General features: G+C 35.3%; 2 protein-coding genes and 1 pseudogene across 3 annotated transcripts; 2 read left to right on the top strand and 1 right to left on the bottom strand.

Annotated features, from left to right (window-relative positions):
* LOC18588214 (protein N-lysine methyltransferase METTL21A) lies at positions 111-4,318 on the bottom strand. Its single transcript, XM_007012468.2, has 10 exons — positions 4,097-4,318; positions 3,944-4,010; positions 3,318-3,383; positions 2,839-2,932; positions 2,607-2,723; positions 2,241-2,341; positions 1,797-1,871; positions 1,602-1,694; positions 958-1,310; positions 111-437 (listed from the first exon to the last, which is right to left on the bottom strand). Exons 1-9 carry the CDS (start codon positions 4,108-4,110, stop codon positions 966-968), a joined length of 972 nt encoding a protein of 323 aa, XP_007012530.2. The 5' UTR covers positions 4,111-4,318; the 3' UTR covers positions 111-437; positions 958-965.
* Positions 4,570-7,506, top strand: LOC18588213. Of its 2 annotated transcripts, none has more exons than XM_018128345.1 (5): positions 4,570-4,767; positions 5,013-5,977; positions 6,300-6,500; positions 6,643-6,838; positions 6,921-7,506. In XM_018128345.1, exons 2-5 carry the CDS (start codon positions 5,108-5,110, stop codon positions 7,103-7,105), a joined length of 1,452 nt encoding a protein of 483 aa, XP_017983834.1. In that variant the 5' UTR covers positions 4,570-4,767; positions 5,013-5,107; the 3' UTR covers positions 7,106-7,506. The 2 variants fall into 2 exon arrangements, with proteins under 2 accessions (XP_017983834.1, XP_017983835.1); XM_018128346.1 differs by having other exon boundaries at positions 4,583-4,767; positions 5,059-5,977.
* On the top strand, positions 8,101-9,834 carry LOC108663397 (annotated as a pseudogene).

The raw sequence follows: 11,298 nt of genomic DNA, 5'->3' as shown, positions 1-11,298 counted from the left end.
TGAGGAAAAACTATTTATCCAATTTTTTTATTGCCATACAGGCACTATCTTGGAAAGAAATCAATTCCTGACCCCATGTCTACTAATGAATAAGACTAATAAAGCCTGAATTGGTCCAACTCATCCATAGAACACATTTTCCTCGATGCAATTTCAACAGGATTTGATCTGAAACTGTGTCCTTCTAGAAAGGGTAATATAATGCGTTATTAAATCAAATTTCAGAGGCAATTATATTGCGTCTAATAGGACACTTATAGAACTTAAATATTCAAACAGAAAAATTTTCATTTTCCTCATATATGCCTATAGACCAGTCCATTGGCCGAGTTACCCGCCTGAGACCGCAGAGTTCTACTTCCTACAGATAACCTTCCATCTCCACAACAAATGATGCGCAAGTACACGAAAACAGGTGTAGGGAGTCATCTGTGGATCTGCAGGCAAAACAAGAATAATCTAAATTAACAACATAACAGGAGGTTTCATATGATAGAATAACTTTATTCACAGATGCTAAAAGAAAAGTATGATCAGGGGTGTCTAGGATTGTAACACTTCCACTGTATATATTCAAGTACAACAGACCATTGTCATTTAGATGGTTCCAACATGATGGGTTTATTTCATGTTACATCGTAAGTAGTAACACATGCAGAATTTAGCAAGCTATTATCTTCCTCTTCAAGCATTATTTGCTGAGCTTAATATAAACCAAATATAATAGGATTTTGGTACCTACTTGATTTTACATGAAAAGGAATTAAGTAACTAAATATATGTATATGCCATGTCATTTTTCCTTAATGTAACAAATGAGGATGTCCGATTGCGCATCAACCCATACGTGGAAATATAAACGTAGAGAAACTTTTTAACAAATGAGGATGTACAATTGCGCATCAACCCATACGTACAAATATAAAAGTAAAGAAACTTTTTAACAAATTAGAAGACCTGAAAATTTAAGTTATCTTGATGTCTCGTAGAAGCCGAGCAGCCATTGAGCCGTATCTTCTTGCTTCCCAGTCACTAAGCTTTCCATCAGGGAGCCTTGTCACTTGGAGACAATCTTCCTTTATAACTTCACCATCCAAATCATCTACCCCAGTACCATTTCCACAGTTCTCTTCCTCTTTTCTATCTGTTTTTCTTGTTTTAACCTCATTAACTTGCTGGTCAATCCCTTGAGTCTTCTTGTCCAAATTCTCTGCACTAACAGCATTGTCTAGCTTCTCTGCAGTAACAGCTGGGGTCTTTAGTCCCATAATGAAAAGTTGAATACTTGGATGTTGGTACTTACTGTCCATCTGCATGGGATGAAGTAGAGGTTAAACAACTACAGCGAGTGACAGAATTTCATTAAAATCAAAATTAGATGAATATCTTATCTGAGGCTCAAACCTGCAGATAAAATCAAGAAAGGAAGAGTTTGACATCTATTTTCATTCAAAATGAAGGATGACCTCCATTGAGTTGGTCATCAACAATTCAATAGTTATTAACCAAGAGTGATTATCTCAGCTATACTCAGACCAATTTCCGAATTAATAATAAATAAAGCACAACATATAATAGAACTCGAGTGTAAAAATGTGTACCTTGGCTCTTGGAACAATCTTCACTTCAAAGAACTTTTTCCAGGTCTGAAGCATTTGCTCATGGACACTAGTACAACGGATCTCATGACCCAACTAAAAAGAAGCATTTAAAAACGAAAAAATGTGTATTAATAACAAATTTTCCTATTAACAATAGAAAAAAATTCCAATGGAAAATTGGAAACAGTATAATACCATAATTGTGGTTTTGGGGCCTGATAATGCAAGTATCGTTTTCAATAGGGGTCCCAAAAGATGCTCTGCATAAACCTGAACGGGTAAATAAGCATCAGTATCATATATGCAACTGTCCTAGATACAATGTATGTTCCTATAACAAGAAGAGCAGTACTGCATGAATGACATCAAATCAATGGCTTACTAGCTCTGACGAGTTGGGGTATTTGCAGTCCTAAGGCTAAGACACATATTGGCTTTTTATTACAGACGTGTCAAAGCAATCAACAGTTTCAGCAAGTAACAAATGAATGACTAGAGTGGCAATAAAAGGTTCTGCACCTTACTACATAAGGATAGAATCACCACACTAATATCAGTAATTTATCACTTTCAACTGGACCAATACTACAACACCTGAGACATTTTTTCAGCAAAAATGTATACTTCTGGAAAACTTACAACATCTGTACCAATGATGTAGTCAAATGGCAGAGCAACAGCTTTTATATGATCTTCATTTCCCCAGTCCAACTCTGCGACCCGGATCGATCCAAATGAATCTAAATAAACATAATAATCCCATGAGATAAAAGTACCATTCTAGCATTCAATTTCCCCAGTAGCATTGCTTTTGGTAGCAGAAAGGAACAATCCTCTGTCTGATTGTTGAATAACTCTTCTACTACTAAAAGCCATATCATTTGGTCAAGATTAGTTATGTCACTTTGGTGGGCAAAAGGAAATATAAATGAACTAAATTATACAAATAAATCTAAGTTGCCCAAATCCTATAAACTAAATAAAAACATCTGCAAGAAAGCACACCTGAATTAGAATTCATCTGCATGATCCTTGAAGTATTGCGTTCTATGTTTCTCCTCAACAATGACACAACCTCGATTTGGTCCGTGGAAACTACATCACATCCCAGCAATGCCATTCCTGGAAAGTGCACTTGAGTCAGAGTAAGCAATGTCCTACCAAATAATGCAGGGTCATAAAAGACCTTCTCCACAAACTGACCAAATGTACTAAATGTACAGAATTAGAAACTGACCAAACCCAGCTACTCCACAACCAGCCCCTAGTTCAATAACACGCCTTCCTTTAAGTTTTGATGGGGAAAATCTTCCCTTTCTGCAATTCTTTTCCTGAAACATGTAAGAATTCAGATTCATGAAGTTGGAAACAGAAAAATTGGCAGAAAAATAAAACATAAGCCTGAGACCTGCAAGTTTAATAAAAATAAATGAAAAGGAAAGGCTTGCCCCCACTTAAACACTAAATATGCCATGGGGTTTAGATGACAGTATACTCATTTCAAGTCCTACACAAAGTTGATCAAAATTATAAAAAGAGGCCCCGTAAAAATGGGTTACAAGGTTAAAAGTGTTAAGAAGAAGAAGTAGATTAACAGTGTTCTGCAACCCATGTAAGGTTGACAACATAAACTCAACTCAAACAAAGGCCTAAAAATCAACAACTTTAGTTGCAGCAATGCAATTAAAGAGCAATAAAAAGGATTAAAATCAATACCAGAAATTTGGTAAACACCATTGATGAGTCCCAAACTGTTGTTCCTAAATGTTTGGAATTAGGATCCTGCCACAATGAGGAAAAATTTAGGAGCAAATAAATATAGCTACAACGGCAAGCAAAGCCTTGGAAAAAAAAAAAAAACTGCACCATGCAGTGATTCTCGGTAACAGAATCACAGAACAAACAAGCATAAAGATGGAAGACTGAAAAACATGAAGTCAAACAATAATCTAAATATGCAACTATAATTTTCTTCCTCGGCCACACCAGTAAATGCAGGGAAACTTTTTTCCTCTAGCTTGTTGTCCACAAACTTGACTAGACTTTCTCGCTTTGTAAGTAGCACGAAGGTACATTCTTTGAAAGTGGAAAAACAAGAAAGAAAGAAAGAACAGAAATTCACTCATAACCATGCCTAGAAAGAACTTATTGCATCAAACAGATTAGTTAGCAAAAGAGTGAAACTATGGATGAACTAGAGTTCATCCTAGTTGGATATCAGATTCGAGCGGAGAATCATTCCATCCTTTTAAAGATAAATTGTACTAAAAAGCATACCATCTCAAATAAGATAATTAATTGACAGAATAAGCAACCTCCCAAGAGAAATAATGACAAATTACCTGGGAGAACTGCAGTTGATGACCCAATACTTCAAAAGTAATTACAGACGTGCTTGGAGAATTCAACCTGACACAAATATTTACAAAATATAAAAAAAAAACTTTGTTTTTTTTAAGTTACAACAATTACAGGAAACTAAAGATGAATGATACCTGTCAGCCTCCATTTGATCAACGTTTTCCAAGAGAAGCAAAAACCCAACACACGAACTTTAAACTCAAGAGAACCTTAAACTTGCATATACCTGTTACCAACTACATTAGTTCTTGAATCCTCGATTTCCGCGAGAATCAAAGTTCCTTTTCTTTTGGGTACGTGAGTTTCAGACCCAGTTGTGCAGAGAAAATTGTACCTTTATGGTTTTTCATTTGTTACTTTCTTTTTGACTCCACGGTTATGAAAGGGAAACGGTTTGTCCAGTCCAACCCCAGCCTAAGCAGCCCACTCACTGATCCAAGAAACAATCAATTGGGCGTTTCAGACCCAAACTATCACTTCAAATTTAGGAAAACCGTAATCTTTTATGGGCCAGGAGAGTTTAGGATCTAAACGTGGCCCATTCCAATTCCCAGCCCATAGAGTTTTATTTTGTCATATTTCCCTTTTATTTTTTTATTTTTATTTTATTCGTTCAGGTTTCGTGCATTGGGAATTGTCCTCTTTCTATCCTCCTACGACTTCCACCAGAGAAAAAAACTCACGAAAAAACCCCTGTCGGTCCTGCTTGTTCTTCTTCTTGTTTATGTTGTTAAGATTAAAGATTAAAGATTAAAGCTTCGAAATTAAGTCTTCCAATTCGATACGTTAATTTCCATATGCATAGGTATGAATTTTATCCCAATATTTATTTTTATTTTCATTTTCAGCCTTCGAACAATAAATTAAGATGAAAAAGTAACGTCTTGAATCCCTAGATGGAAGCAAAGTTGTTTTCTTTTGATTGCGTGAAACAATCCCGTTTTAATTATGGCATAGGAAAAGCAAAACATTATGCTATTAGAAATTTATTCTTTGCTCTGTTTTATGTTGATGAATTCGTGACTTCATTTGCAATTATTTGTTATTTAGGGGATTCAATTAGCGGCTAAGAGGGGTATCTATTTTTGAATTGCGGTGAAATTGCTTGTTGAATTTAGGAATTAGCTTCTTGGTGGTGTGGTTGCATGGCCAGCGTTGAGGGTAGGGTCTCGTATTCCACGCTTTCAAAACTAGAAAAGGAGAATAATAACGCGTATCAATTTGATGATGATTATAATGATTCTGTTTGGCCTGTGCCAGAAGACAAAAGTATTGTCCCATTAGGCTCGAAGTCAATGAAAAGAGATCACTTTTATCAGTTTCCAGCTGAATCTGAGGATGTTATTGATGGAGGTTATGATTCTGGTGATGATGTCTATAAATCAATGCGGAATGGCTTGCATCCAGATGTGAACTTGAAGAATGTGTTGAGTGGGTTATTTGCAATTGTAACTGGGCGTAATAAAGGCCCCACGAGTGTTTCTTTGAATCAGCATTACCAAAGTTCTAATGTCTCATTTTTGGGGTCTGGAAAGAATGGAGATACCTATCTGCACTCCTCGGTTTATATACCGAGTGCACCACCACTTCTGGAGCCAAGTGGGATAAATTATAATGCATATAAAGAGGTGTTGGAAGCTGAGCCTCCAGAGTGGCTTCCTGATAGTTCTACCACGGTTTGCATGCAGTGTGATGCTCCCTTTACTGCAATTACATGTGGCAGACATCATTGCCGGTTTTGTGGAAGGATTTTCTGCAGAACATGTTCTAAGGGAAGGTGCTTGCTTCCTGTTAAATTTAGAGAAAGAAATCCCCAGAGGGTGTGTGATTCTTGCTATGATAGGCTTGACCCATTGCAGGGTGTTCTTATTAATACCATTAGCAACGCTGTGCAAGTAGCAAAACATGATGTCATGGATTGGACGTGCACTCGAGGTTGGTTGAATTTGCCTGTTGGTTTGTCCATGGAACATGAGATCTACAAAGCATCCAATACCTTGAGAAGCTATTGCCAGGTATGATCCTGATTTTCATTATTCATACAAGACGGTAATTTTGTTTGTCTAAAACTATTATCAACCTTGTGATTTTCTTCCCAATTCCCATGCTGTAATTCTTATAAGACAGTTCGTGTCTAGGTCATAACTCCCAACTAGATCAAATTTTCATGCGAATGGTTTTGCTTCATGAAATCATCAACCATGATACATGCCATTTCTTTATCCAGTGCTTCAGCTTAAATATCGAGTTGAGCTAATTTCTTGTATATTGGAGCTACATAATGGCTATATTCAGACACTGTGAGAAGCATCTAATAACAGTTGTTGAAATGGCCAGGTTGCTAGGTTGAATCCAGAGAGATCTATACCATTGGCAGTTCTGAAAGGAGCCAAAGGCTTAGCTATTTTAACTGTTGTTAAAGCTGGAGTTCTTGTTGCATACAAACTTGGGACTGGTCTTGTTACTGCACGAAGGTCAGATGGAACATGGTCTGCCCCATCAGCTATATTCTCTGTTGGTTTAGGATGGGGTGCTCAGGTGAACTTTCGATTGAGATAAATATATGCCCAAACTAGCAGATTATGCACGTCTAGGCAGCTAAGGATCAACTTCCTTCCCAGTTCCAAAGTAATTATATGTACAATCTATTAGCTAAATGTTATTTTTATGTGTTTTCCAGATTGGGGGTGAGGTCATGGATTTGATAATTGTGCTTCATGATTCGAAAGCTGTGAAGACATTTTGTAGTCGAATGCATTTTTCTCTTGGTGCTGGATGCAGTGCTGCTGCAGGACCTGTAGGGAGAGTGCTGGAAGCTGATCTTCGGGCAGGGGATCGAGGCTCTGGCATGTGTTACACTTACAGTTGTAGCAAAGGTATTCCATGGTGCAATGTGTTTGTACTCTTCTTTTGAGTAGTTTGTCAATTTGTTAATCCGTCCTGTTGCAAATTTTGCAGGGGCATTTGTTGGTGTGTCATTGGAAGGGAACATTGTTGCAACAAGAATGGATACCAACCTACGGTTCTATGGTGATCCTTATCTCACCACTGCTGACATACTGCTTGGGACAGTGGACAGACCAAAGGCTGCTGAGCCCTTGTATGTTGCTCTGGATGACCTCTACTCTAGCCTACATTATTAGTTTAACACCATTTGGGTATAGTAACTTGCTGCAGCTTGTGAAACAAGCAACAACTTGACTACTTGGTGCAGTTCCTGCCCTGGAAGATCAGTGATTGTACAGCATGAAGTTGCCTTTCATAGTTATGTGGATATGGATGAAGGAATATTGTTTCATGGACAAAAAGCTTTTATTCTCTCCCTTTTCCATTTCACAAGCCTAATTTCGCATTGGATCAAATGTGCATCTACATTTGTCAAACAAACCGGTCAATTACGATGTAAATATTCATATTCTTACTTGTGTATATTCTGTTTGGACAAATGTGATGGCTTTGGGTACTTTGGGCTTGTGTGCTTGATTCAATAATATGTTTGGTGAGAAAGGGAGCAAAGTTTAGCTGCCTATCTTTATTTTCCGTAGCCAATGCAGTCATTCTCGCTCGTAAGATGATGGTACTTGCTCTTTCTTTATATCAGCCGACTAGTGGAAAAGCAAGGAGGAGGTCTCTTTTAAAATAAAATAGTGGCTAAAATCAAACTGTCATTCTACCAAATGACTGTGTCAGTCATGATAACAAGGTCCAAATTAATATATCCGAGGGAGGGACATAAAATATACGACTTCACCTCATGTGCTAATTTTTTAGGCTTGGATGGGTCTTCACGAATTTTGTCAAGGAAGTAGCCTCTGTCCTGCATCCCCTGCGATGAAGCCAGTAATTGCAATATATTTGTATCACCACTGCTATTGATATAAAGGATATTTTTTTTTGTTGAAAAAGTTGACAAATATATATATATATATATTATTTATTTATTGCTACCATAATAACATGATAATTCATAAGTTCAATGTCTTTCATAATTTATTCTACAAACCTTGATCGTCTTTGAATTATATTGGAATCTTTCATAATACATATATATTTCTTTGCATATACTATGTAATAACAGGCTTGTCTTCTCTTCTGTCCCCATTTGGTGTATTGATTGAGCTAAGGAAAGCCAGTCTCCATGAGTCTCTTTCGAAAGTTCAAGCATCACATGCAACAAAGAATCAATCTAAATCAATGTTGGCAGCTCTTCACATTTCTTGTAATGAATCAAGAAAGATGGGCACCAAGATGTGTAAGCTTCTGAATGTCTTATGCAAAAAAGTTGAAACCGCATCCATTTTAGATGAAGACGAGAATTACTTCACGCCCTCAGACGATCTTGAGATAGAACAACACTCCTTGAATTCTGCAAATGACGATGACACCCCAACTTTGTTCTGCAAAATCTGTGTTGAGCCAAGCCAAAACCCCTGGATGACTGTTTCAACCTCAAAGGCTGTGCCCACTTTTACTGCATTGAATGCACTATCAAGTACATCGAATCGAAACTTGAAGATAACGTAACCTTCATTCCTTGTTCAGTAACAAGTTGTCGAGGGCTTTTGGATCCTTGACTTCTGCCGTGATATCCTCCCAAGAGATTTGTTTAACAGATGGGGAAAAGCCCGCTGTCAATCTGCGGTCCTTGGCTCTGAAAAATTCTACTGTCCCTATAAAGATTGCTCAGCACTGTTGATTAATGATGGGGGAAAGGCTATTAAGAATTTCCCTTGTCCCGTTTGCACGAGAGAATTTTGCGTGCAGTGCAAGGTTGCTTGGCATTCAGGAAGAAATTGCGCAAGGTTTCAGAAACTGGAAAAGCTTGGCGAAGGTGCAATGTTAGTTGATCTGGCTAAGAGGAAGAAGTGGAGGAAATGCCCTACGTGCAATTACCATGTGGAAAAATCAGCTGGTTGCTGTTATGTGGGATGCAGGTCAGTAATTTAATTAGTTCATCTTAAGATTCTTCCAAGTAATCATTAGAATGGGTTGGTTATATATTATCTGTGAAATTTATGTTTCATCGTACAACTTTCATAATTCATACCTTTAATCTGTTAATAATGCTGGGTTTTATTCACTTGTCTTTCTATATATATTCATGACTGATTACAATTGACTTGTGAATTAGAACAGGTATTGCTTTGTAATTAGTATACGTTGTAATATGAGAGTCGCATCAGTAAATCCCTTCTCAGTTCTGGGTTCAAGCTGGAAAACCATTCTGCCATGAATCTTTTACTCTTCCCATGATTGAGGTTCCTTAATTTGGCTAGTGTATATTGTTGATCTCTCTGCTTTTAGTTCCATGGATGCTTAGTCAAATCACAAGGCATTATTTTTCTTTGATTTCGACATATCGAATTACTTTGTGATCACTGCAGTCCACTCAAATATCTTTCTTGTTCTGTTACAAGTGTGGAGTACGTGCAAGCCGCCATCTTTGCTTCAAATACCTTCGTTAGTTCCCATCAGAAGTTCCTCAAATAACTGCTTGTTGGGTTTATTTGATGTGAAGAGTTGTAATAATTGTACTCGATGTTGAGAAAGTAGCATTACACCCATGTCAGTTGAGAGAAACAGAAGCCGACACTTCTTTAGGTTCAGAAATTCTGAATTTAGCACTGGTTGATCTCTCATTGTTTACCTTTAAACTAATGATAGCAGCCCAGTTCAAGCATTAAAATTTCTGACTCTCAACATCTTGCTCTTCATTGAGTTTGAATAGAATATAAACATGTAAGGAAATGTTAACTTGGTTAGGACTTATATATCAGCTTAAACTTAATTCCTATGTCATTTTTTTTTTCTAGAAAATTGAACTTGACATGTCTTTGGAGATGAATTAAAATCAGAACAACTTGAAGTCCTAGTGGCATACCTTATGGGAAAGAGCAAGTAGTTGCAGAAGCACCAATGAACAGAATGCTTCTAAAGTATTTGGAGTTTCTTAACTGAAGAAGACAGATGTATCTGCATGGCAAAACAGAAATAGATGTTTCTAAGGAATTATGAACAGAAATAGAAATTGATCCTATTGTTATTATAGGAAACAAAATCTTACAGATATTTTAGTATTTTTTTCAAAATCTAAAATAACTTATTACAAGTTTTTTAGGAATATTATTTATTATATATTTAATTTCATTTCTTATTTTATGAGCAAAAACCATTGATTATCATTAAGAATACTAAAAAAAATGTCATGGACAGATATCCTCCTCTTGCTGTTACTATAGATAACAAACTATAGGTTTGTAACAAAATCTTAAAGATATTTTAGTCTTTAGAGGATCTTATTAACTATAAAGTAGTTATTTTGGTTACTAAGTGAAAAATATATCTTTATTTATCCCTTTTTTAAACCTAAAAGAACTTAGGAGTATAATTTATTTATTTCATTTTTATGAGTAAAAAACGATTGATTATTATCACTAAGAATAAAAAAAAAATGCCATGGAGAGAATTCTCATGTGTTACTATAGATAACAATATATTAGAAACAAAGTCTTACATATGTTTTAGTCTTTCACGAGATCTTGTTAACTATCTTAATAAGATAGTTATTTTCATTAGTGTGTGATAAATATATCTTCATTTACTAATTTTTTTAACTTAAAAGAATTTATTATAATAAATATTTACAAGTATTGTTTATTTTATATTTAATTTCATTTATCTGTTTTTTTTCATTTATCTACCTTAATAAGAATTTATTTCGATAATGATATCCTAAACTCTTTCAAAATTTATTATAATTTTTTTTATAATTGAAGAAAGAGAGATTCAAATCTTACTTTTTAAACAAAAAGATAATACACTAACTAATAAATCAAATGTTCAGGTGCTTAGCTTGTACTATGATTACTATATGCAAAATATCCCTTCATTTACCTTTTCCATTGCCTTCTTACAAAAAAAAATTATTAAAGTATTTCAAGCTATTATTAATTTTATATTTAACGAATGCCTTATTTAATTATATATTTTTATGGAATGTGAAGAGATCAATTTATTAATTAAAATTCTCAAAATAACACTTTAACCCATATTCTTAAAGTTTATTCTAACATATTTACTATAAAAATGATTAAAAATATGTATATAGTTTCAATAATAATAAGAATAATAGACAAATATGATTAATTTTGCAAACAATTAACGGTGTAAGGATGATTATAATCATGAATTGTTTTGTGCCTACTTTTATTGTTTGGAGTTTAAAGGAATATATTCAAAGACACTTTGATATTAATCAATTAAATTAGCCTAATAGTACCTGATATCCAAACAAGGTACTGAAAACTACAAAGACCAAGGCATACACAAGGCTAAG

Source organism: Theobroma cacao, chromosome 9, assembly GCF_000208745.1.
Source record: "Theobroma cacao cultivar B97-61/B2 chromosome 9, Criollo_cocoa_genome_V2, whole genome shotgun sequence".
Classification (NCBI taxonomy): Eukaryota; Viridiplantae; Streptophyta; class Magnoliopsida; order Malvales; family Malvaceae; genus Theobroma; species Theobroma cacao.
The sequence above is the reverse complement of the archived record's forward strand: the minus strand, read 5'-3'. Positions and strand labels throughout refer to the sequence as shown.

Excerpts from the sequence above, each read along its gene's own strand:
- LOC18588214 (XM_007012468.2), bottom strand. Across the intron at positions 2,933-3,317 it reads TGGTGTTTACCAAATTTCTG|GAAAAGAATTGCAGAAAGGG; the intron begins GTATTGATTTTA and ends TACATGTTTCAG. Across the intron at positions 1,695-1,796 it reads GCCCCAAAACCACAATTATG|TTGGGTCATGAGATCCGTTG; the intron begins GTATTATACTGT and ends GCTTCTTTTTAG.
- LOC18588213 (XM_018128345.1), top strand. The coding sequence starts at position 5,108 with ATGGCCAGCGTTGAGGGTAGGGTCTCGTATTCCACGCTTTCAAAACTA. Across the intron at positions 5,978-6,299 it reads CCTTGAGAAGCTATTGCCAG|GTTGCTAGGTTGAATCCAGA; the intron begins GTATGATCCTGA and ends TGAAATGGCCAG. Across the intron at positions 6,501-6,642 it reads GTTTAGGATGGGGTGCTCAG|ATTGGGGGTGAGGTCATGGA; the intron begins GTGAACTTTCGA and ends TGTGTTTTCCAG.